This window comes from Trifolium pratense, linkage group LG2 (assembly GCF_020283565.1).
Source record: "Trifolium pratense cultivar HEN17-A07 linkage group LG2, ARS_RC_1.1, whole genome shotgun sequence".
NCBI lineage: Eukaryota > Viridiplantae > Streptophyta > Magnoliopsida > Fabales > Fabaceae > Trifolium > Trifolium pratense.
The window spans coordinates 58,161,366-58,188,028 of record NC_060060.1 but is presented as its reverse complement, the minus strand read 5'-3'; the positions used below and the strand labels follow the sequence as shown (position 1 = coordinate 58,188,028).

Below are 26,663 nucleotides of genomic sequence, written 5' to 3'. Positions count from 1 at the left end.
AGAAGAGGGTGTGTTAGAGTGTTTATATGAATGATATATATGATATAAACTTTCAATCCAACGGTGAATTTTATAAAATTTATTTTCGTTATCGAGATATTACCATTGTCTCACTCTTTCATTTTAGCCATGACCTGTATTTGGTAAATAGGAAATGGGAAGGAAGTTTCAAACTCACAACAACAGTCTTTGGTCTATGAATGAACCATTTTGCCCCTTCTTTATTAATTATGAGACCTTAGACAATCATCCATGTAATTACTTTTCTTACCTCCATTTCTTTTCTATTCTCATGGCTATGCTACAATCATCTTCCTATTCCTTTTCTTTTTTTTTTTGACAAATCCTATTCCTTTTCTTATGAATTTACTTATGACGTGTTCCTAAATTTTAGGGGCACCGACACTCGCCATGGTTTTACCGGAAATCTTTACAAAGCTCTATGTAACGGTGGACTTCACACCTTCATGGATGATATAGAGCTTCCTCAAGGTGACGAAATCACAACATCACTTGCTGTTGGAACATGATGAAGGAATAAAGAGGAAACTTGGTATTGAAGTAAACACATTTGTTAGAACCATGTGTAGTGTGAATTGAAAAAAGGCTCTTTGAGTCCCACATTGGAAAAATCACACTACTTGGTAGTGTTTATATATCACAAGTTGGCAACCAAGGGTGTGCCCTTGGGGTACCCACTTTTGTAAGAAAGGGAGACCACACACAATGTCGAATATCACACACGCGCACGCCGCCGCCGTCCGTCCGACCGGCTCGGCTTGGGCTTGGGTGATATATTAATTTTTTAATACTAAGAAAAAGAAATTTTTTGAATTTAAATTTCTTTTAGTGTGTCCCTTAATTCGCACATGTTAAATGTGCTTAGACCAAGTCTTGAACGGATTTATATCTGTTAAACGGTCAAAAATGATGTGTCCCGCGTGTCCCTATTTTTGTGCCACGTTTGGAACTTTGACTGAGCAAATTCAGCTCCTGAAAATCCTCTGATTCCAGCTCCCTGCTTGCCTATAAATACCACTTATTTTCTTCAGTTTTCAATCACTTCTTTTTCTCTGCATTCTGAGAAAACTGCTTCTTTCCTTCTCTCATTTTCTTCTTCGAAATTAATTTTTGTTGTTTCATAATTTGAACGGTTGTAAACCGTAGAATTGATATTCGTATATCAATTAGAGTGGTTCGAAATTTTCGACCATACTTGGTGTTATTCTGACCGATACTACAGTGCAGTAGTTTATCGGTATTTTCATTGAAAACGGCTATTTTATCCTGGGGACTTCGCGGTCGATATACTACAGTGCACTTCTTCGAGTAGTTCCGCGAAACGTCTTAAAGAAAGCGACCTAGTACGCGACTCAGCCAATAATTTAATTCGTTGCCAATTTTGAAAATCTGTTTTCTGTTTTTTAAAAAAGTCAGTAAACCGTTTTACAACACTTGCCAAGGCCATTCAAGAGTCCATGATTTTCATTCCAGTTTTTTCTATCAACTATGCTTCTTCTTCGTTCTGTTTGGGTTTGGGCTTGGGTGATATATTAATTTTTTAATACTAAGAAAAAGAAATTTTTTGAATTTAAATTTCTTTTAGTGTGTCCCTTAATTCGCACATGTTAAATGTGCTTAGACCAAGTCTTGAACGGATTTATATCTGTTAAACGGTCAAAAATGATGTGTCCCGCGTGTCCCTATTTTTGTGCCACGTTTGGAACTTTGACTGAGCAAATTCAGCTCCTGAAAATCCTCTGATTCCAGCTCCCTGCTTGCCTATAAATACCACTTATTTTCTTCAGTTTTCAATCACTTCTTTTTCTCTGCATTCTGAGAAAACTGCTTCTTTCCTTCTCTCATTTTCTTCTTCGAAATTAATTTTTGTTGTTTCATAATTTGAACGGTTGTAAACCGTAGAATTGATATTCGTATATCAATTAGAGTGGTTCGAAATTTTCGACCATACTTGGTGTTATTTTGACCGATACCACAGTGCAGTAGTTTATCGGTATTTTCATTGAAAACGGCTGTTTTATCCTGGGACTTCGCGGTCGATATACTACAGTGCACTTCTTCGAGTAGTTCCGCGAAACGTCTTAAAGAAAGCGACCTAGTACGCGACTCAGCCAATAATTTAATTCGTTGCCAATTTTGAAAATCTGTTTTCTGTTTTTTAAAAAAGTCAGTAAACCGTTTTACAATACTTGCCAAGGCCATTCAAGAGTCCATGATTTTCATTCCAGTTTTTTCTATCAACTATGCTTCTTCTTCGTTCTGTTTGGACGAACTTGTCAACATCATTCACCGTCGTGAGACAAAGGGTTGCTTTGTATTGCCTATATTCTATGACGTGGAACCTTCTCAACTGCGACATCAGACTGGGAGTTATATATGGTGAAGCATTGGCTAGGCATGAAGAGAGGTTTCAAAATAACAAAGATAACATAGAGAGACTGCATAAGTGGAAGATGGCTCTTAAGCAAGCAGCAGACTTGTCAGGATACCAATTCAATCCTAGGTACTTCCCATGAGTTCCTTCCTGTTGTGCGTGCTTCTTTTATATTCTTTGCCTAATAATTGCATCTTAAAGATTAATTAAGAAGGAAATGCTTTTTTATTTTATTAAGTGAATAAAAGTCGGTGAATTGACGTTGTTCATAAGTCTGTGGTTAAGAGTCACAGTTTTAATTTTTGGTGTGGTGGTTCTTTCTAAATCTATAATGCATTACTGGTTGAGGAAAATGGTTCTCTTGACTTATATATGTTGTTAGAGGTGAAGTAGATGGTGGTGGTTTGTCAAGGAGAAATATGGTGATTGTCTTAATGTTAAGAGTCTTATATCGGTTGACAGATGACCTGACTAAGTGTTTATATACTAGAGGCAATCCTCATCTTACAAGCCGGTTTTGTAAGGATGAGTTAGGCCCAATACTCATTTCTAAGATGGTATCAGAGACTCTCCACGATCCGTTAGGCCACCTGTTATCAGGTTTCCGCTATCGGACCACCTACCGTTTATATCCACGCACCAAGCCCAATAGTGCTGGGCGTGAGGGAGTGTGTTAAGAGTCTCACATCGGTTGAGAGATGGTATGACTAAGTGTTTATATACTAGAGGCAATCCTCACCTTACAAACTGGTTTTGTAAGGATGAGTTAGGCCCAATACTTATTTCTAAGACTTTAAAGAGATTTTGAGTGGTGGTAATTTTGATGATTAGTGTCAAATAATATTGGGATCATTCATGGGGTTATAGAATCTGAGAAGAGTGGGATGAATAGAAGATATATGAATGAATTTGCTGTAAGAACTGATAAATTCTAAGAGGAAGAAGACAGAGAACAATAACAAAACATATGTGTTTGTTAACAGCGTTAATTAATTTTTAATTTTTTTAATAATTATTAGAATCAAAGATGGAAGATAAAATAGAAGTAACTTGAAACTTGTTCTAGAAGCTTTTAATTAGAGTTGGTTTTAACTATCAAAATTAGTTGTAACTAACTTTGAACTACCTTTCCCGCCTTTTTTTCCTCTTTCCACTTTGTATATAAATCATTGTGTGATGCAATAACAAACTATGAGATCATTCTACCTCTTTCACAAAGTTTCTTAAGCTTCTTCTTTCAATGTTAATTCATCACTTTAACATGGTATCTTGAGCATGTACTTTTTAGAGCTCGTTTCCGCATTCAATGGGGTCTGGTTATGGTGCATAAGTCAAACTTATGCACCGTGCATAAGCTTGCTTCCTACACCACAGTCCATTTGTTTCCTACACCCAAGTCCCCAACATAATTGTTTCGTACACCGCAGCCCATTTCGTCATACACCCCCAACATAATTGTTTTGTACATCCCATCTCATTTCGTCATACATCCACCCAACATAATTGCTTCGAACACCCCAGCCCATTTCTTCATGCACCCCCAACATAATTGCTTCGTACACCCCAACCCATTTCGTCATACACCCCCCAACAAAATTGTTTCGTACACCCCAGTCCATTTCGTCATACACCCCCAAGCCCATCTCCAAACTAATTGCAACTAACGGTTATCATTTCTAATTCACTTTTCTGTCCAAAACCAAACCAACGCCAACAACAACACGAAATCATCATTCATCACCATCACAGAAATCATCATCATCATCACCGTCACCGAAATCAATTCTTAATAATATAAATTCTTTTTTTTTTGAACCATAATAATATCAATTCTTAATAATAATTTCATTGTTCTTTTATTTTAATAGAAACCATTACACAATTATTTTGGTTTCACGTAGAAGACTATCAAAACCATTAAACCATATTTATGGTTTTAGTAATAATCATTATTTAAAACCATTTAACAATAATAATGATTTCAGTGTATAACATCTTGAAACCATTTAACCAATATTAAGGATTTCAAAAATCTATTTTACCCTCATAGTCAATATTAATGGGTTTTTATGATTGGCTACATTTTGCAAAAACCAACTCTAGCCAGATGCTGGACAAGATGCTATAAGCATACGAGTACAACATTATCTGCTTTGTATTGCGCAGAATTTTTAAAACATATCGCAAGAAGATTTATTTTGTTTTCATGATCAAGCTTATGAGCCAAGTCAAACTGCGTCTTGTTCTCCAAGTCTCTGAAGACAGTTTATGTGTTATTATTTGAAACAAAAATATATCGTGATATATTTTTGTATTAAATCAAATATTGTTTTATTTTTAAAACAATCTATGACTTGCCGCAATTCTTACAGGCTGTGTGTCTGTAAACCTAGTTTGCACACCAAGACAATTGAAGACTATAAATACGTGAAGACTCTGAACTATTTTACTCATGTAATCTAAACCGTGTTTTGCAAAAAGTGTGAGTTTTAGGGTTTAGAGTGTGTCGTTAATTGTGAGCCTTTCTTGTGTCACTTTGATGCAAGTTTAGGACTGTGTCTTGGGTTTTAATTGTGAACTACTCCTAAGCTTTGAAGTACGAAGTTAGTGTGTGTGTTTCACTCGAGAGCTTTTAAGCGAGAGTGAAGTTTAGTTTCTTAGGAGGGTGTCTCCATCTCTTATTCTAGCTCAACATCCTGGCATTTGTACTGAGGCTGATGTGCCTAGCAAGAGAAATTCTGATTTGTCTTTGGACTTTAGATTGTTTGAGGGTACACATGCTGCAGATATTGTTGCACCATCTGTCAAGCAGCCAACAGGTACTATGACTAGAAGGCAAATGATTGCTAATCTCAAGGAGGTTAGTAAGTCTTTGGGTGAGAAGAAGGATACGGTGGATCGTGTCATCCAAGCTTTGGAGCTTGAGGAACCAGTTGCTGGGTTTGGAGAAGGACCTTCCCAATCTAGTCCTTTTGTTCCTGATGATGATGATGATGCAGGTGGTAAGATTGAGGTAGAGGAGGAGGACTCTGATGCAAGTCCTTCTATGTGACCTGCTAATGCTTTATTTGCATGTACTTTTTGGATTTTAATTTTGTGGGTTATGCCCTGATGCTCTCTGGTCTGTAATATGCACTATGTGGTTTTTCTATTCTCTGATACTCTGTGATTTGCTCCTATTCTATGGTACTGACTTTATTTGTCATAATTTGTGGCAAAAAAGGAGGAGTAATTTCTGATCTGAAGTTTGTGCATGATGTGAAGACAGATGCTCTAGCATCTGGCATATGTAGTAGTAGTGTGTTATACTACTATGATGATGCATGTTTTGAGGGGGAGTGAATGCATGAAATGAGGGGGAGTAGAATTTATTTTTCTGCTACTCTATATTATGAAGGTTGCTTGTGCTCTGAATGAAGGAGCTTATTTCTCCTATCTTGAATTCACTTTGTGAGAGTTTTTTCTCTCTAACTGTACTCTATGAGGCTAGATGTGTTATGTTCTGTTGTTGCATGCCTCTGATGTTTACTTGCTAGCTATCTATCATCTGATGATTTTTTTTATATAGCTTAGCAATATTACTTTCTTTCCTAGTTGTGTGCTTGTGTTGACTCGAAGGAAAGTTTAGACCGTATCTCTCTATGCACTGGCCTAAGGTTGTTTTAGCCAAAATTTGCCAAAGGGGAAGATTGTTGGGTTTTTATGATTGGTTACATTTTGCAAAAGCCAACTCTAGCCAAATGCTGGACACGATGCTGTAAGCATACAAGTACAGCATTATCTGCTCTGTATTGCGCAGAATTTTTAAAACAACTTTGGTGGTAATCAGTTTTAATATATTAGTAATAGACTCTACCCTTAACACCCACATGGGTATGTAGTAATAATAATATGAATAATAAATAACCGATCGTTAGTTGGTTCAGTAGTGATTGGCGTTGAACTTGGTTGGGAGGACCACGGTTCGATCCCCTGCAACTGCGATCGGGAGAGAGCTGTAACCACTTGATGTCAGAATTGACCACCTGACCAGATTAAACTTGTGGTGAAAACAAAAAAAAATATGAATAATAAATAATATATTTATCAATACATTTATATGAATGTAATATATTTACTCAAATTTGTCTTACTTGGCAGGATTAATCAATATGAATACAAGTTCGTTCAGAAAATTGTTGAATATGTATCCAAGAAGATTAAACATGGGCTTTTACATGTTGCTGATTACCCCGTTGGCTTGCAGTGTCGAATTCTAATAGTAAACTCACTTCTAGAAATTGGATCTAATGATGAAGTCAAGATGCTAGGGATCTATGGACCTGGAGGAATTGGTAAGACAACTCTTGCAAAGGCAATTTATAATGGCATTGCTGATCAATTTGAATGTTCGTGCTTTCTTCACAATGTAAGGGAAAATTCAGCAAAACTACATGGTTTAGAATATCTCCAAGGGGAATTTCTTGAAAAAACAATTGGATTGAAAATTAAAATAGGAGATAGTAGTGAGGGAATTCCAATCATAAAGAAAAGGCTACATCAAAAGAAAGTTTTATTGATTCTCGATGACATTGCCAAATTGAACCAGCTACAGGCTTTGGCTGGAAGGCATGATTGGTTTGGTGCCGGGAGTAGAGTGTTTGTTACCACTCGAGACAAAAACTTGTTAGCAAGCCATGGGATTGAAGTAACATATGAAATAGATGAGTTAAATAAGGAAGAAGCTCTTGAATTGATTAGGGGGACGGCTTTTAATGGTAAGCAAGTTGATTCAAGTTATGAGCACGTTTTAAACCGTGCAGTAAGTTATGCATCTGGCTTTCCACTGGCGTTACAAACATTAGGTTCCAACTTGTCTGGAAAGCATATAGAAGACTGGAATTCTTTGTTGGATCAATATGAAAAGATCCCTAATAAAGAGATTCAAAAGATACTTAAAGTGAGTTTTGATGCTTTGGAGGAAGATGAGCAGAGTGTTTTTCTCGACATTGCTTGTTGCTATAAAGGTTATCATTTGAAAAAGATGGAAGATATGCTTCGTGCTCATTATGATGGTCGATGCATGAAATATCATATTGGAGTGTTGGTTGAAAAATCCCTTGTAAAGATTTGTAGGCTTGGCAATGTCACCTTACATGATTTGATAGAAGACATGGGTAAAGAAATTGTTAGACAAGAATCGCCGAAAAAGCCTGAAAAACGTAGTAGGTTGTGGTCTAATAAAGATATATTTAAAGTTTTAGAAGAAAATTCGGTAAGACTAATATAAATTTTTCTTTTTCCATTTTTCTTTAACCTTGATTTAGCTCTTTTGAATATTAATGCTATAGCATCTCCAATGCAGAGAACTTGAAAAATTGTAACACGTTTTGATTGATTTGTGTTTTTTGTAGGGAACAAGTGAAATTGAAATTATACATTTGGATTTTCCACTACCTGATGAAGAAGAAATAGAATGGAAAGGAGATGAATTCAAGAAGATGAAAAATCTGAAAACACTTATTATTAAAACTAGTTTATTTTTCAAGCCTCATGTACATCTTCCAAATAGTTTAAGAGTACTGGAATGGCATAAATTTCCCTTACAAGATATACCCTCAGATTTTCTTCCAAAGAATCTTTCCATCTGTGAGTTTCACTACAGTGGCCTTACATCCTTTAAGTTGGCTAACTCATTAAAGGAAAGGGTAATGGTTTCATCTTCCTTCCTCATCATGTATACAAAATAGTTTAAGGGTAATGGCCTTACATTCTTACTATTCATATTTTCCACCTAAATTTTTCTCCTTTCTTTTTTGCAGATGTTCCTGAATATGAAAAGTTTACTTTTTAACAAGTGTGAATATTTAACAGAAATAAGTGACGTATCTAGTCTCGCAAATTTAGAAAAAATTTCATTTAATTATTGTGAGAATTTACTTACAATTCATCATTCTATTGGGTTCCTGAATAAACTCAAAATCTTGGATGCATATGGTTGTAGGAGGCTCACCAGTTTTCCACCAATTCAGTTGCCCTCTCTTCAAAATCTTGAACTTTCATGTTGTTATCGGCTTAAGAATTTTCCAGAAATATTAGAAAAGACGGAAAACTTAAAAATCATTTATTTGATTGATACTTCCATTGAAGAATTGCCTGATTCATTTCAAAATCTCACTGGGCTATATCATATACTATGGAGTAGTGATGCGCTTAAGGTACCAAGTAGTCTTTTCATGATGCCAAGTTCCATTAGCCCAGTAAAAAAAGACGCGATGTTGCTTAAGTTATCAAGTAGTATTCTCATGATGCCAAACTTGGAAAAGATTCTTTTTTATGGTTGTAAATTCTATTGCCAAACCAGGGTAATAAACCAAGTTCCATTGTGTCCTCAAAAGTAAAATATCTTCAGCTAAGGGAATGCAACCTAACAGGTGAATCTCTTCCAATACTTTTCAAGTGGTTTGCTAATGTGACACATTTAAAATTATCGAACAGTAATTTCACAATTCTTCCGGAATGCATCAAAGAACATTGCTCTTTATGGAGACTTGATCTGAATGACTGCAAGCGTCTTCAAGAAATTAGAGCGATTCCACCAAATTTAAAATGGTTGTCTGCATTAAATTGTGATTCTTTGAATTCCTCGTCTAGAAGCATGCTACTGAATCAGGTTTTATATATTTTATCTTTTTATTTGACTTCAAATTTCATAGTGTACTTTTATCTTTTTAAACTTACAAGTTATTTATGATGACTAATAGGAACTGCATGAAGTTGGAGGCACCATGTTTCGTTTTCCAGGAACTACATTGATTCCAGACTGGTTTGAGTATGAAAATAAAGAACCATCAATTTCTTTCTGGTTTCGTAACAAGGTCCCTTCCATTGCTCTCTTCTGTACTACTGGGTGGATGGATAAAAATAATGGCAGAAAAGCAATTGGTTTTACCTCTCCCAATCTAATCATCAATGGCTATAGATACCGTCGTGAAATTCAATACGAATTTCCATTTGGTGACACTAAATTCAAGATAGAACCAGATCATACATATCTATTTGATTTGCAACTACTATACGGATTTCAGGGACAATTTTTAAAAAATCAATGGAACCATGCGAAAGTTACATATGACTATGGGGATTCAAATTCAACAATGGAATTACTCATTAAGGAAAGCCGAATTCACATATTCAAACAAGAAAGTAGCATGGATGATATTCAATTTATCAATCCGTATGAAACGAAATATGATGGTGATGATGATGGGGATGAGAAGAAGAAGAAGAAGAAGAAGAAGAAGAAGAAGAAGAAGAAGAAGAAGAAGAAGAAGAAGAAGAAGAAGAAGAAGAAGAAGAAGAAGAAGAAGAAGAAGAAGAAGAAGAAGAAGAAGAAGAAGAAGGTGGTGGTGATGGTTATGATGATGATGATGAAGATGAAGATGATGATTACGACAACAACCTGTTAGGTGTCTGTTAGTATCTTGTGCTTGTTGTGTATTGTGCTTGTGTTTGCACTGCCAGAGCAAGGGCGCGCTGTGTCTGCCTTGCCTTGCCTTGGCCTGCGTTTGTGTTAGTTGGCTTGTGTTACAAGCTATTGTACTCCTGCCTATATAAGGCATGTTTGTGAATGAATAAACTAGCTGATTACCCTTTGATAACCAACAAGTGGTATCAGAGCTGGTGGTTCGACGAAGGGTTGAACTGGCTCCTTGTATCGAAAGTCTTCCTGACAGGTGGTCAGGCGGCGGGTTCCGTTGAGCAGTGTGACTAACGGCGGTACAAGTGTAGGATGAAGAAAGCTTCCGCTTGAGGGGGAGCATATCCTAGAGTGGATCAACTCACACTTGAGGGGGAGATTGTTGTGGCAAGTGTGAGTGGTTAAGTCCCACATTGCTTAGAAAAATAGAGGTTCAACACTTTATAAGTGAGAGGTTTTTGGTCTCTTCTACATAAATGGAACAATATAAAACAAGTACTAGAACTATTTTGAATTTGGTCATGTGATTGTCAGTAATCCTATGTCTTTGATTAGATGATAATTGTTTTGATCCTTGATCATTGGATGTTGAAACAAGCTTGACACTAATGACAACCAAAAGTTGTAATCTGTTTATTCTCTTTTGATTTTCTCATTCTTTTTACTCTGTATGTATATGTTCCAATTTGGACCAAAATGGATTTTGAAGTGAATCTCACTGCTTTAAAATTGTTAAAATGCATTTTTATATGGACAAGGATAAATAAATTGTCCGACTAAAACCACCATAAGATCATAAAAAAACACAGCAGGTGTTAGTTCGAAGAAGATCAAATTCAAGTTTTAGATGAAAATACAGTGAGTAAGACATGCATATAAGATGGTTTGATTTTTTTTATTTATAACCTTGATTTATCTCTTTAATTATTACTGATAGTGATTCCTTTTGTTTTTTTTTTTTTTTTACAGTTTTTAGTTGCTCATAAATTTCTCTAAATGTGAACCTTAAGTTATCTCGACAGTCAATGTAAAACTCTTTTTGCTGATTTTTTTTTTTCTTTCAACGGACCAAATATACAATTAAGCCAAATTATTATATGTATGGATTCATTGTCATTAGAAGTTTGAGAAGTAAGATTAGCATGGAAGGGAGATACTTTCAAGAAGACAAAACCTTAAAACTTTGATTACCTAGAAGTTTTCTTAAATCATTTCTTATCCTAATTTCTTTCTCCGATCCTAAATATAAGAGAAACTTTACGTTATAAATTCATTGGAAAGGTCTTCCATGTTGTACTATTAATTTATTATTTGAGTACTATTAATTTATTTATTTTACTGAGATCCTTAATGCAAGTGCCTTCCATGTTGTACTAAATGTAAATAAATAACTCTTTTGCAATGATGATAAAACACAATTATATTGTGTATGTCCAAGTTAGAATAAGCTTTTTGTTCTTGTCCGTCCACCGCTTCCACTTGGTGGAAAAATGATTAGTGATTGGTAATAAAATATTCCAATGAGAAAAAGATTTTGCCATTTACGTGGCAAATCACTAAACTTTGTTGAAAGTGATGCCACTGCGTGATTTTCCAATCAGACAAAGCAAAAGCACATGACATTTTATTTTATTTTGTTTAAACGGTTTACCATTGAAGAGTCAAAGTAAACCAAAATCAATTTACTACTAACACTACCCTCTTCTATGATCAAACATGAGAACTCTACATGCACAACCTTTTGTTGGTTTTCAGCCTGAACATAAATTCTAATTTGTAACTCTAAAGAGCGCAGCATAGATCATTCCTTATCAGCATGTCTTTTGGCCTCAATATTGTCATCTTTGCTGGGCTTGCCAAATGATTTCTGGGTGTCCAAAACAGGCATACGTGGTTCACTTGTTTTCTTAGAGATGTCATCGGCTGGGTTTTCAGATCCACGGGGACTCGCCAGCTTCTTCTGAACATCTTCAAATTTTGCAGTGGCTGATGGCGCTGTGCCTATGCTTCTCTTTGAATCCGATCCGTCTATGGTCAGTGCAGACACCTCATCCCGGGAGGCATACCAGGAATTACCACAGGCAACACATTCCAGCTGAATAAAAGGCAGAGCAACAAGCAATCAGACCAGGCACTAAAGCTACAGGACACATTGGTCCGTTTGAAATTCTGGACTAAAAATACAAACCTGATAACGGTCACCGTGTCCAGCGTGGATAATCTCCCTCAAGCCCACCTTAAGTTCCGCGCATCTTGAGCAGCGGGCATCTGTCATCTGTTTGAGGGATGGGAAAGCTAAAGTCAGCAGATTTGCACACAACAAAGAATAAAATTGTAGTGGGGGAAAGTGAGGAAAACTTACTTGCATGTGCTGTTTTTCATCAGGCTCCTTCTTGGTTAATTCCTCGGAAGTCAATCCCTCCTGAAGTTCATATTTAGTTGATGACCATACAAAACAAAACAATCAACAGGCAGTTTAATCTTTCCAAAAGCATCTTTTATTGAGCATCTTTTAATCTTTCCAAAACAATCAATGGTATTTCAATTCATAGTTGTTTTATGAAGTGCGTGCATTACTTGCTGTTTCAATAAAAGAAAAAGGGCGAACAGTTTTTTCAAAACTAACATGATTTCAAAGCACTGTAAAAAAGCATGAGCCATTCGCAATATTCTGAGAACTTACCAATATTATATTAACTACACCGATGTTTTAATAAGTAGAACCAAACTACAAAAGCAATTTTATACGACACAAGCATTCAAGAGGACTACAGTTTCTACGTGAATCTTGTCTGCAATGCTGAAAGTTCATCTACAACAAATAATAATATTATGCAATATTATAGCCATTTAACCCAACAAGGACACCTCTATGAAAATGCAACAAAAAAGGTGGTTTCCCGACAATATAAGGAAAGAGGTTTAAAATCTTCCCAATTTCCCCTAGAAATAGATCCAAATGCTGCGCATCTTTTAATTCATATTTTTTCACATATTCAAGATAGTCTTTGCGCAATTAAATTTTCCAACTTCTTCTATACTCATTTCTTTTATTGGGATAAAGAGATAATTAAAGGAGCAGAATAAGTTGGAGACTTCTGTAGAAGGTATCAATAAAAACTAAGTGACAAAAACCCAGACCGGATGCTGCTAGGTTAAATTGGAAAACAGTAGGGGGAAATCTAGACCATTGAAAAATAAATAAATAATAAATCTAGACAGATATGGTACCTTTAATTCAATGGGTGTCATATTCAACATTTTTGAAGGTTTCAACTCTCCATTTAACAGACGGCGTGCTAGCAACGCATTGTTCTGCAAAGAATATACAAATGGAATGATATATTCAGTTAATCATTACCACTGCTGAGAAGCATATATAAAGATGATATGTATAAGAAGAAGAAAAATTGACTTGAGCCAAAAACATTATCACTATCACCATTGTGCTCCGACACAGAATTCTCATTTCTCGGTAAAAAACACTGCAAAAGATGCTGCACATAACATTGTGTGACATGTAACTTAGTATGCAACAATCCAATTTATTGTTTCATTATTATGAATAGAAAGACAATACTTTTATTTCAGACTTTTAACCTCCCAGACATTAATCTTTATTAGATACTATAATACTATATGAACAAAAATCAATACAAGGTTGAAAGTCCCAATTTAAAATGCAGTTTTTTCAATGACTCAATTATCATAATTATAATTATTTCAAGGGTATCATTTATATATGCGGAATGCCAGCTTCTGACCTTGAGATTAAAATCTAGTTGCCGCAACTTTTGGTTATACTTCTGAAAATCTGTTGATAGAGCCTCATGTGAAGCTTTTTCAAGAGAAACTATGGCTGAAACAGCAGCATCAGGCCACACAAAGGACTTGGAACTCTGTAGAGTGAAGAGGGAAGAAAAGACAGATTTCATATAATCCTCAAGGTAAGGGAAACTAGTAAGAACGGGATGAAAAAATAAAAATTGATAACCATAATAATACATTAATTTCATACCTTCTGACCCTTGTCCGGACAGTCATTTGCTATTTCTGAAGTTTTATCATTGTTTTTATTCTTGATTTCATCAGAATCAGCATTTCCTGATTCTTTTCCCTTTTCTATACTCTCATCATAATTACACATGTACTGAATGTGTTGAAGCAGCCTCTCCAACCATTTGTCGCGATGAATGTTACCAGTTAGTGAATTGAACTTCACTAATATGCGATGATACTTTGAGTCATTATTTACACAGCTCCCTGGTGTTTCAGGCTTTGAATGTTGGTCAGTTTTAGGATTTCCTTCCTCCTCCCTTGATACATCAATGGGAGAAATGCTCTTTCTCCTTAAGCTTCTTTTATTTTTCGTCACCTCCTCCTGATCAGCAGGAGGGGCTTCTTCAGGCTCAATGTCGAGTAGCTCACCAATGCGTTTTCGAGTTTTCTGAACAAGTTCATCAATTTCTTGCTGTTTAACATCCTCAAAGTCCTTATCAGTCAGCTTCCAGAGTTTCCTTTCCAAAGTGTCATACACCTTTTGTACAATAAAGCCAGGATGTTGCTTACGTTTTGGAAACTGTTTGTTTAAGGGAACAAAATGCACCACACACTTGTGCATAACAGACTCTGCAGGAACCTCATCTCGGTGGAAACTATAAAAAAGCTCCCTTGTATCACACGACTTCCAGCTTCCACCACCTTTTTTTTCAGCTTCTTCAGGACGATAAAACCACTGTCCCAACACCATTATGCTGCCACTAAAGTTCTGTATAATGTCCTGACAGCAGAGCAATACCAAAACACTGAGATTGAAAGCATCCATTTATCAACAAAAAAAAACGACGAGTAAATAACAATTGCTGATAAAGAGAGGCCGGTGGGAAACCCTTTACAACATCAAGGCAGCACAAACATGTTTTGATAGGGTTTTGATCCTCTCCCACAATTTTTCTCTACATCCCTCTACAACATTTTAGGGTTTAGGGTCTAGGGTTTAGCAAGCATGAAAGGATCTAAATGTGTTTCTATAACGGCGAAATTAATTTTTCTATATGCTAGTTGCCTCCGTCAAAAACTGATACATTCTAATTCTTCAATCAGAGTGATTGCAAAATGAACAATTGATAAGGGAAAAAAATACCTTAATTATAGCAACATATGGTTTTTGTTCTTTATCCTCAGGCACAAGCATTACAGGATCCTCCTGGAAAAAAAAAATAGAATAAGAACAATTTGTGTTGTGGCAAATGAATCAAGAAATCAAATTACAAATAAACTTTACGAAACTTACGAGAGAATATTGATTTCCATCGAATTCAAATGATTCATAATGTCTCTTCCTCCCTCTTCCTTTTCCAGAAACCCTAATTGGATCACCTATTGGTTTTGCATCATCTACAGTCTGCGGCGGTTCATTTTTTCCTTCTTCCTTCTGACCATCATCGTCGCTATCTTTATTGTTATTGTTGTCGCTATCGTTGTCTTCTTCTTCATCTAGAAGCTTCATTCTCTTCCGATTACGTAGCTTCGAATTCCGCTGAGGTGGTGGTTGTGGTGGTGCTTCGTCTTCATCTTCGTCGCTGGTGGCTACCTGAGTGAAGCGTCGATTAACCATTTTACTCTGATCGATTGAATGGTGCAATGCAATGAAATGAAACCACTTTGGTTTGGGTTATGAATTGTTAATTGTTAATTGTTAATTGCTCTCTCACTTACACAATTAAGAAATAAGTGGCCGTGTGTGTCCCCTTTTGGTAGAAATAAGGGTATCCTTTTACACTTGTCTCAATCCTGGACACGTGTGCATCTCGAGATTTTTTTTTACACATCTTGTTTTTCTCGCGCGTTCTCTTTCTTTTTTTTTATAAAAATAAAGTTATTTTCTCGCATGTTATCCACTTTCAGGACCTTATTTTGATCAAGTCAACCACCTCCTCCTCCTCAACCGGCTCTAGAACTTTTTCGGTAAAAATAAAGTCATCATTCCTCGTTTTTTAAATTGAGAAAACACAATATAAATGACTTAAAAAAATTATGATGATTATTTTTTTTAAGTTATTATTATTATTATTAGTTGTTATTAGTATTTTTTTAAGTTTGTTATTAGTAGTATACTTATCTGTTATTTTTTTTTTTGGCTTTGTTATTACTATTATTTTTGTTATATTTATCCAAATATTGTTTACATAGTTTTTTAAGTTTGTTATTATTAAGATAATATCTTTTAAAAATCATGTCTCTATATAATATAATATTTTTTTATCAAAAAAACATGAATTTCATAAGCTTATTATTTACGATAAATTTGTATTAAAAATGATAATTAAGTTGAAAAAAATAATATTGTAAATACTACAACTTTAAGCTTAAAGTTTTTATTTTCAACTTGTAGTTTTAAAGCCTTAAAAAAGCAGGGTCAAATGCACACTATATTCTTTATGGTTTAACTTCTCTTCTTCTGTGTTGCATATAGAAGTTAAATGTTTTGATAAAGAATATTTTTATTATTTTGTTGTTAAAAGAAAACAAATACTTTTTCAAAACTGCCAAACCCAAATCAGACCCTTTTTTCTTGTACGACCCTCCGTTCTTATTTTGAACTTTTAATATATATATATATATATATATATATATATATATGTTAAGTTAGAAAAAGTAATAATTGATGATGAATGATTTGTTTTGGTTTGTAAAGATATGAAATGAACAAATTATATAAAAGATAAACACCTTAAAAACACAAGTCATCACAACAATATTGATTAAATATATTCTCACCCAAAAACGATCTATTAGTTTGATTAAAGATGGGATACTGAAATTACTTATGCTCTTTCGAGATAATTAACATAAATGTCCATGGAAATGTGTTATAACCCAAACCTACTTTCATATTTTCATGGTTACTAAATTGGTGAACCCATTAAGCCCTTTTCTTCATTCTCCCTAAATAAATCTCAAGGAACCATAGCTATTCTCATGCATAGAACCCCTTGTCTAGTCTTATATTTTTCATATTTAAATCTTCACCTCTCGGTCCTCGGATCTCTAACTAAAACATGCAAACATTGATTAAATGCATCCAAGATAATATAATACCATAAGCATAATAATAATAATAATAATAATAATAATAATAATAATAATAATAATAATAATAATAATAATAATAATATTGAAGTAACAAAATTTTTCACAGGAAAGGGGGATTGAATTGTGAACCTATTAAAATTTTCTTTATAAAAATTGAAACTCAAAAGAAAACGTTAGAATAATATCAGAAGGATCTGGTTAGCAGTAAAACGAATTCAAAGTGAATTGTGTGTTTTGTGTTTGCTCAAAATAAAAGATAGGGAAAGAGAGAATCAACACACACCAATTATACTGGTTCACCCCGAATAGTATGTGTTACGTCCAGTCCTCGCGCTCCGTGAGTATATCCACTATAATATTGAGATACTAGTAATCTCAAATTACAAACCTCCTTGATCTAAACCAAGATCAATAAACCTTAAGCCCTCCAAGCTTAATAACTACCTTAGTCCTACAAACTAAAGGTGTCACTCAATCAATAATTACGTATTGACTTGAGTCAATCCTTTTTTTTACAAAAGAGTTTGTTGGATCAGAAGCTTACAAATAAAACTCAATCAAGTTGAGAAGTTTAGAACAAAGTCACTCAGTTCACTCAGTAGTATATAGATCCAAGTGTATGATTTAGAGAGCTGGGAGTGAGAGTGGAAGAGCTTGATCACTTGTTTGAAAAAGACAAGTAGAGATAGAAAGTTGCAGTGTAAACTCTTTAATCTTCAAAGCACCCAAGTGTGCTATTTATAGATATGGAGCAAGAAACTAGTCGTTGTTCCATTAAAAAAGCAGATCAAATAATATTTGATGAGAGAGAATGATTCTGCTGGAACGTTGAGGAGCGTGAGTGTTTAGCTAGCCATGAGTTGTATCAAGCTGTATAATCTTGTTCTCCAAGGAAAGACGTTGTAGGAGAGATGGAATATTCAAAAACAATTTCTAGAGACAGCTGGAGTATATCATCAAAGAATGTGCAGGAAAAGCTGTCTGAATCCAAGAACGTTCTCAAAATATTCTCCAGAAAAATACTGATACTTGGCCTAGATCAAAGAGGCTTGCTTGCTTATTTTGTTGCGTGGGCTTCAAGATAACCATGAAGGGCAGAATGTAATAGTTGGTCTTCTTATCCAATTACTATTCATGTGTACTACGAAAGTACAACTCTTTTCTCTTTGTAAAGAAGGACATAGTAGAATATATATTGATGAGTCCTTTGAGAAGTACAATTTCAGAGCTGTTGTATAGATCTCATTGGTCCATAATATGTCTTCAAATAATCTCTGATGAGAGCATGTGAGCTTGAGAAATAAATTGCCAAGACATGTTCATGTTTATTCCTTAAACATGACCAAATAAGAAAATTTCTTTTGCTATCATTTAATCCTTGCCTTAAATGACTTATATCTTGTAGAGATTCTTTTCAATAAAGTTCTTGCAAAAGTGCTTCTTTGTCATTTGTCCAAATGTCATGAAATAAGTGCTTATTGTTGAGATATAGCTTTGCACGTGAGAAAAAGTGCAGACTGGAGAATGTTATCTAATCTTTCTTATAAACTTGCAATTTTCAACAATTTCAAGTAGAGTGATATATAATGAATGAGATTTAGATCATGTCTATATTAATCACTCAAAAGCACTTGTTAGATCACAATAAGATATGAATTAACTTAAAATATAATTAAGATGTTTATTATCTTTAAAACATCAAATTAGGATGAACATAAGAAAGGGTGAACTACTCCACCAAGGGACTCCCTGCAACTCTAAGGCAGGGTGAACTACTCACACCTAGCTATGGTGAATAACCACCAAAACTAAGAAAACAATAAACTAAACTAAGAAAATAAACTAAGAATCTTATATTGAAACTTGAAAAATGTTTACAAGAGTGGAACTTGAATGTTCCCTGCTTCATCACTCGTTCTCTTAGTTTGTCAAAAGAGAGGGAGAAATGAAAGAATCTAAAGAAGAGAGGAAGTTAAAGGAGAGAGGTTTTTGAATTTCAAATGAAAGAATTTCTAGTTTGTTAGTGTTATAGTGTAGTAAGGTGATAAAAGCCTTGTTACTTGTGAATTGTGAAAGTGAAAGTGGCCGGACCTAAGAAGGACACAAAACTCTGCAATGAAAGGGATGACTCAAGCATGCTTCTGAAGCACAATTGTTAATTTTTTTTGTTTGGCCTCAAGCTTTTCCTCCACATGGACTGAGCTTTGATGGGCCAGATTGTGATGGACTATATTACTTTGGCCCAGTTTCGCATAACATAAGAGGCGGGATAAAAGATTCAAAAAATTGCCTAAAGAAGTGTGATTTTCGTCCTTTTGTCTAGCTAGGATTTTGCTCTGCAGCGTTGTGAGCTTGACACGTGTTAAAAGTTACCATAAAGCTGTGCTTAAGGTGCGTAGTTATAAAAATAATAAATGTAAAGTTTCGAATGAATAGTTTCAAATAACTTACCCTTAGTTTCAAAAAAATAAAAATAACTTACCCTTATCCATTGTCATTCATATAGCATAGTGTCTTTTTTACCAAATATAACAGCGATATAACACAAATGTCTTAATTAAATGAAAATGAAGACTTGAAGTTGAAAATGAAAAATGAAATTTCAAATAAGACGGTGTCTTCAATAAATATAATGGAAGACTTGAAGTTGAAAATGAAAATGAAGACTCTAAAAAATATTGATCTTGAAAGTTAGAAAAATATTTAAAAGAAAGTGTTGTTAGGATTACGTTAAAGTTGTTACAAGTGTCTAAAAAACATGGTTGAAGACAGTTGTTAAGTTGATAACACGAGTCTTTTCTAACTTAAATCAAATGTTAAGTTCGATCATTGACTTTTAAACATGCAAAACTCTTGAAGACAATTTGCTGCTTATTTGAATTCTATGATGCTCGATGAATTAATGATATTTTACCATTTATATTCTTAGAGTGTGTTTGGATGAGGGAATTTTTTGAAGTAAAGTAATGTTTTGAGGGAATTCAAATGATTTGAGGTGAATTCCATTGTTTGGATGAAAATTTGAAGAATTTTCAAAATGATGGAAATTTATGAAGTATTTTGTTCAAGTTAAATTTAGAGAATTTCAAAATGACACCTAAAACCAAAGAATTTGAAATTCTTTCTTCTCTATAAACTTTTAAAAATTACTAATTGATCGTAAAACCTAAAATTAGCCGAAAAACCTAAAATCGACGATAAACGCTAAATCAGCTGAATATCCAAAAAATCAGCAGAAAAAACCTAAAATCGGCCAAAAGGCCAAAAATCAACTATAAACCCTAAAATCGGCCGAAAATCCAAAAAATCGGCAGAAAAACCTAAAATCGGCCAAAATTCCAAAAATTGACTATAAACCCTAAAATCGGTTGAAAACCCAAAAAATTGGCCGAAAAACCAAAAATCTACCGAAAACCCAAAAAACGGCCGAAAACCTAAAATCGGCCAAAATCCAAAAAATCGACTATAAACCCTAAAATCAGCCGAAAACCCAAAAAAACGGCCGAAAAACCAAAAATCGACCGAAAACCCCAAAATCGGCCAACATCAAAAAAATCGGCCGAAGAATCTAAAATCGTCCATAAACCCAAAAAACTCGGCCGAAAACCTAAAATCGACCCAAAATCCTGAAATCGGCTATAGACCCCAAAATCGTCCGAAAAACCTAAAATCGACTATAAACCCATTTTTCGGCCGATATTAGGGTTTATATTCGATTTTCGGTCGATTTTTGGGTTTTTCGCTGATTTTAGGTTTTTCGGCCGATTCTTTAGGTTTAGGGTCGATTTTTGGGTTTTCAGCCGATTTTAGAGTCTATAGTCGATTTTAGGGCTTTGGTCTTTTTTAGGTTTTTCAGCCGATTTTGTGTTTACTGTCGATTTTAGGGTTTTGGGCCGATTTTAGGTTTTTCGGGCAATTTTTTCGGTTTATCGGCCGATTTTATGGTTTTTTGCCGATTTTAGGTTTTTCGGCCGATTTTATGGTTTATAGTCGATTTTAGGTTTTTCAGCCGATTTATGGTTTTTGACCGATTTTAGGTTTTTCAGCCGATTTATGGTTTTTGACCGATTTTAGGTTTTTCCGCCGATTTTTTCGGTTTTTCGGCAATTTTTTTGGGTTTAGGATCGATTTTATTAAAATAAATAAAATTAAATAATGGAAATTCAATTACATTACCCAAACAAAGAATTTTACAATTTATGAAATTTCAACACTTTATCCAAATACTGGAATTTGAAAATCAAGTGAATTCAATTGAATCAATTGAATTGCCTAGTATTTAAAATCCCTTAAATTTCTAGAATCACTCGTCCAAACACACTCTTATAAACTAAAACATTCATTAAATAAATTTTCTCATTTTTAATAAAATAAAAATGATTTAACTTATCGATAATTTTTTTTATACTTATTTATTAGTATTTCATAATCTCTGGTCAATGGATCTCCTTGGCCATGGGAAGGAAATTTCACTCACTATAGTCAGATTCCTATTCCCCCCTTATCATTCTCATTTTCTAAGCTTCTTCGTCTCTCTACTCAACCTACTCCAAATGTAAAAATTGACTAGATCTACACTCTCCTCTTCCTTCTTGTCTTACATCCATATCTTTTCAATTCTCATGGCTAAGCCCCAATCATTTTCTTCTTCCTTTTCTTATGGATTCATCTTTGATGTGTTCCTCAGTTTTAGGGGCACCGACACTCGCTATGGTTTTATTGGCAATATCTACAAAGCACTACGTGAAGCTGGAATCCACACCTTCATTGATGATAAAGAGCTTCATGGAGGTGACGAAATCACACCAGCACTTGTCAAGGCCATTGAAGAGTCCAGAATTTTCATTCCAGTTTTTTCTGTCAATTATGCTTCTTCTTCGTTTTGTTTGGATGAACTTGTTCACATTATTCATTGTTTTAAGACAAAGGGTTGTTTGGTTTTGCCTATTTTCTATGATGTGGAACCTACTCATGTGCGACATCAGACTGGGAGTTATGGTGAAGCAATAGCTAAACATGAAGTGAGGTTTCAAAATAACAAAGAAAAGTATAATGAAAACATGAAAAGGATGCATAAATGGAAGATGGCTCTTAACCAAGCAGCTCACTTGTCCGGACACCATTTCAATCCTAGGTACCCCCACTTTACTTCTTATGCAATATACATATGTATCTAATGTTACTTTTATTTTCCTCCAGCTAATTTCATCTTAAAGAATAACTAGGGACAAAAAATTCATTCATTTCATTCATTAGGTTAAAATATGAAAGAACACTAAGTATATAAGACTTGTAATAGGCCTAAGGACATAAAACCCAATTAGACAACCCAATAACATAAATGTCCAACTAATAATATTTAATTAACTGCTGCTTCTCATTAATATCGAAATTATTTAATTAACTACTACCTAATCTTCGATCAGGTATACACTATTTTACCCATAATAATATAATATAATTATCAATACATTGATATGAATGTCATATATTTAGTCAAACTTTTTGAATTGAGCAGGAGTGGATATGAATACGAGTTTATTCCGAAAATAGTCAAATATGTATCCAACAAGATTAATCGTCCTCTTTTACATGTTGTTGATTATCCCGTTGGCCTTCAACGTCGAGTTCTAAAAGTAAATTCACTTCTAGAAGTTGGATGTAATGATGAAGTCAAAATGCTAGGGATCTATGGACCTGGTGGAATGGGTAAGACAACTCTTGCAAGAGCGGTTTATAATGGCATTGCTGATCAATTTGAATGTGTGTGCTTTCTTCACAATGTGAGAGAAAATTCAGCAATTCATGGTTTAGAGGATCTCCAAAAGGATTTTCTTTCCAAAACTGTTGGATTGGACATTAAGTTAGGAGATAGTAGTGAGGGAATTCCAATCATAAAGCAAAGGATACACCGGAAAAAGGTTCTATTGATTCTAGATGACGTTGACGAATTGATGCAGCTGCAGGTTTTGGCTGGAGGGCTTGACTGGTTTAGTGCTGGTAGTAGAGTGATCGTTACCACTCGAGACAAACATTTGCTAGCAAGTCATGACATTGAAGTAACATATGAAATAGATGAGTTTGATAAGGGAGAAGCTCTTGAATTCCTTAGGTGGAAGGCTTTTAAAAGTAAACAAGTTGACTCAAGTTACGAAAACATTTTAAACCGTGCTGTAAATTATGCTTCTGGTTTTCCATTGGCGTTAGAAGTATTAGGTTCCAACTTGTTTCGAAAGCCTATAGAAAAATGGAATTCTTTGTTGGATCAGTATGAAAAGATTCCTAATAAAAAGATTCAAAAGATACTTAAAGTGAGTTTTGATGCTTTAGATGAAAATGAGCAGAGTGTTTTTCTCGACATTGCTTGTTGCTTTAAAGGGTATCATTTGAAAGAGGTGGAAGATATTCTTTGTGCTCACTACGGTCGAGATATGACATATCATATTGGAGTGTTGGTTGAAAAATCTCTTGTAAAGATTATTGAAGATACATTTCATATGGAACCGGACTGTGTGGTATTACATGACTTGATAGAAGACATGGGTAAAGAAATTGTAAGACAAGAATCACCAAAAGAGCCCGGGAAACGTAGCAGGTTGTGGTTCCATGAAGATATATTTCAAGTTTTTGAAGCAAATTCAGTAAGACTAATATAGATATTATTTTTTCCTTGTTTTATCGTTAACATTAATTCAGCTCTTTTGAATATTAATGCAATTAATGCTTATGTGACAGTTTTTTATTACCTTATAAATTTTTCTAAATTAGTGCTAGCTACTATATATCGCTATGTAACCCTTATATCATTAAAGTTTCTTTAGGGAAGTGTGTGTAAGTTGTAACATATACCTGTTTTGATTGTATTGTGCTTTTTGTAGGAAACAAATCAAGTTGAAATTATACATTTGAGTTTTTCACCACCCGATGAAATAGTAGAATGGAAAGGAGATGAACTTAAGAAGATGAAAAACCTCAAAACACTTGTTGTTGTACCAGTAGATAAGTTCTTTTTCAAACCTCACCATCTTCCTAATAGTTTAAGAGTACTGAAATGGCGTTGGTATCCTTCACAATCTATACCGTCTGATTTTTGTCCGAAGAATCTTTCCATATTCGAGTTACCCAAAAATGACCTTACATCATTTCAGTTGGCTAACTCATTGAAGACAAGGGTAAGGATTTCATCTTCCTCATCTGGTATACAAAAACATTAACTTCAGACTGTTAATATTTTCCTTTTCTTTTTGAATTTCCTCTTTTGCAGATATTCATTGATTTGAAAGTTTTACATTTAGATGAGAGTGAATATTTAACACAAATAAATGACATATCTAGTCTCCAAAGTTTGGAAGAATTTTCATTTCAAAGGTGTCACAATTTAAGTACAATTCATGATTCCATTGGGTTCCTGAATAAACTTAAAATCTTGAACGCTAAAGGTTGTAGCAAGCTTAGAAGTTTTCCACCAATTTTGTTGCCCTCTCTTCAAAAACTTGAACTTTCATACTGTCAATGGCTTAAGAAGTTCCCAGAAATATTAGGAAAGATTGAAAACATAGAAACAATTCATTTTACAGAAACTCTCATTGAAGAATTGCCCGATTCATTTCAAAATTTCACTGGGCTTCATACGTTAGCAGTATTTGGATATGGAATGTTGAGGCTACCAAGTAGCATTCTCATGATGCCAAAACTGTTAAACATTTATGTCAAAGGTTATCATGTATTGCTTAACCAGATTGATAAATCAAGTTCCATGGTGTCCTCAAATGTAAAATCTCTTGTGCTTAACGGTTGCTACAAATTACAAGATGAATCTCTTCCAATAATTCTCAAGTGGTTTGCCAATGTGACCGAGTTAAACTTATCGAATAGTAATTTCACAATTCTTCCGGAATGCATCAAAGAACATCAATCTTTATGGAGCTTCAATTTGGAAGATTGCAAGTATCTTCAAGAAATTCGAGGGACTCCCCCAAATTTAAAATGGCTGTCTGCATTAAATTGTAAATCTTTGAGTTCCTCATGTAGACGCATGCTACTGAATCAGGTTTTGTTTTTTCTTGTATTTGACTTCAAATGTCATATTGTGCTTTATCTTTCGATCTAAACTTACAAGTTATTTATGACTAATAATAGGAACTGCATAAAGGTGGAGGCACCATGTTTTGTTTGCCAGGAATTGCAGTGATTCCAGAGTGGTTTGAGTATAAAAATAGGGGATCGTCAATTTCTTTCTGGTTTCGTGACAAACTCCCTTCCATTGCTCTCTTTTGTACTACTGAATGGATCTGTGGCATAAACTGTGCTTGTTATTTATCCCCTCCCACGCTAATCATCAATGGCGATGCATGCGCTCTTGACGATCCATGTAGTCATGTTAATATCTACGTAGAACGAAATCATACATATCTATTTCATTTGCAACTAGAAGACAGGGTAGGATTGGATGAAGCAGTTTTAAAAAATCAATGGAACCATGCGAAGGTTACATATACGAATTGGACAATGAAGTCACTCTTTAAGAAAAGTCGAATCCACATATTAAAACAAGAAAGTAGCATGAGGGATTTTCAATTCGAAGATGATGACGACGATGATGATGTAGTTAATGTTTTTTGTGATGATACTGATGATGATGATGATGATGATGATGATGATGTTTTTTATGATGTTGATGATGATAATGTTGCAGATGATGATGATGTTTTTTATGATGTTGATGATGTTCTTGATGATGTTGACCGCTATTTACAATAGTTCATGCCAATCACAAAACCACCCATTGGTGCTAAAGCATAGATTCAGAAACAAGGAATGAAACTATTGTCATGCATGAGAAAGTGGTCATGTAAGGTTTTCGTCCATCCCCAACAATGCATTCAATGCATGATATTGTGAATGATGATTCAATGATCAACTATGTCAACACAAATAAGGAGCAGAACTGGATCATATTATGTATAATCATCTCCTTTGGCGGCTATCAAGTATCAATATGTTGTTTAAATGATTGCCAACTCTTATGTGCATTTTGATTTGTTGCATGATGTGATATTTCTGAGTTATTGTTTTAATTACATGCATTGCTATCCCTTGATGATTGAGTGGAAAAATGAAGTCTTACTAGTGTTTTTTTTGTCTTTTCTATGGTTGGCTGATCCCCATTGGTATTTGTATATTGAAAAGTAGGGGGCAATTGGATCACTTTGGATAGGTTTTTGGTAAAGATGAACTCTCCATTGGTTCGACTCGGTTCAGGTTTTGATGTTTCCAAAAAATAAATCGAACTAAACAAATCGGTTTGTCTTTTCCAAATATTATATTCATCTATGTATTCTTTGTTATAATTTTTTTAATGTTTTGTGTGCTATTATTTTTTCAAACAATACATTTCATACAATAAAGCTTTAACAAAACCAAAAAAAATGAAGCTTTTAACAATAAATTGAAGTTTTTAACAAAGCACTTGAATTGCAATTTGAGATAAAATTCACTATTAATAGATAACTTTAACAAAACATACAAATTTCTTTTTGACAAAAAATTCACATCAATTTAAGATGAGATAAATAAACTTTAAAAAAAAGAACAAATTACATAATTAAACTTTACCTCTATCAAACAACAAAATCTAGATAAAAATATATTATTGAAAAACATTCTTTTGATTCTGAGTGCATCCGTGAGTGCATTTTTTTCCTTCAATTAATA

The 26,663-nt window shown here is 34.3% G+C and overlaps 2 protein-coding genes and 1 pseudogene across 3 annotated transcripts; 2 read left to right on the top strand and 1 right to left on the bottom strand.

Annotated features, from left to right (window-relative positions):
- The first annotated feature begins 2,209 nt into the window (after window positions 1-2,209).
- On the top strand, window positions 2,210-9,951 carry LOC123905111 (annotated as a pseudogene).
- Window positions 9,952-11,443: 1,492 nt separating this feature from the next.
- LOC123910173 lies at window positions 11,444-15,851 on the bottom strand. Of its 2 annotated transcripts, XM_045961243.1 has the most exons (8): window positions 15,148-15,851; window positions 14,998-15,060; window positions 13,873-14,634; window positions 13,619-13,753; window positions 13,086-13,169; window positions 12,217-12,276; window positions 12,043-12,129; window positions 11,444-11,949 (listed from the first exon to the last, which is right to left on the bottom strand). In XM_045961243.1, exons 1-8 carry the CDS (start codon window positions 15,469-15,471, stop codon window positions 11,656-11,658), a joined length of 1,809 nt encoding a protein of 602 aa, XP_045817199.1. In that variant the 5' UTR covers window positions 15,472-15,851; the 3' UTR covers window positions 11,444-11,655. The 2 variants fall into 2 exon arrangements, with proteins under 2 accessions (XP_045817199.1, XP_045817198.1); XM_045961242.1 differs by having other exon boundaries at window positions 12,043-12,276; window positions 15,148-15,609.
- Window positions 15,852-21,353: 5,502 nt separating this feature from the next.
- LOC123910165 (disease resistance protein RUN1-like) lies at window positions 21,354-26,065 on the top strand. The gene is made up of 5 exons (XM_045961226.1): window positions 21,354-22,083; window positions 22,468-23,590; window positions 23,828-24,121; window positions 24,214-24,999; window positions 25,089-26,065. The coding sequence occupies exons 1-5, from the start codon at window positions 21,572-21,574 to the stop codon at window positions 25,707-25,709; spliced, it is 3,336 nt and encodes a 1,111-aa protein (XP_045817182.1). The 5' UTR covers window positions 21,354-21,571; the 3' UTR covers window positions 25,710-26,065.
- Window positions 26,066-26,663: the final 598 nt, after the last annotated feature.

What these genes read in the sequence shown, in the direction of transcription:
- LOC123910173 (XM_045961242.1), bottom strand. Translation starts at nt 15,471, where the DNA reads ATGGTTAATCGACGCTTCACTCAGGTAGCCACCAGCGACGAAGATGAA. An exon ending in ATGGAAATCAATATTCTCTC is followed by an intron (nt 15,061 to 15,147) that starts GTAAGTTTCGTA and finishes TTTTTTTTCCAG; the next exon opens with GAGGATCCTGTAATGCTTGT. An exon ending in GTCCGGACAAGGGTCAGAAG is followed by an intron (nt 13,754 to 13,872) that starts GTATGAAATTAA and finishes TTCACTCTACAG; the next exon opens with AGTTCCAAGTCCTTTGTGTG.
- LOC123910165 (XM_045961226.1), top strand. Translation starts at nt 21,572, where the DNA reads ATGGCTAAGCCCCAATCATTTTCTTCTTCCTTTTCTTATGGATTCATC. An exon ending in GGACACCATTTCAATCCTAG is followed by an intron (nt 22,084 to 22,467) that starts GTACCCCCACTT and finishes TGAATTGAGCAG; the next exon opens with GAGTGGATATGAATACGAGT. An exon ending in GACGCATGCTACTGAATCAG is followed by an intron (nt 25,000 to 25,088) that starts GTTTTGTTTTTT and finishes GACTAATAATAG; the next exon opens with GAACTGCATAAAGGTGGAGG.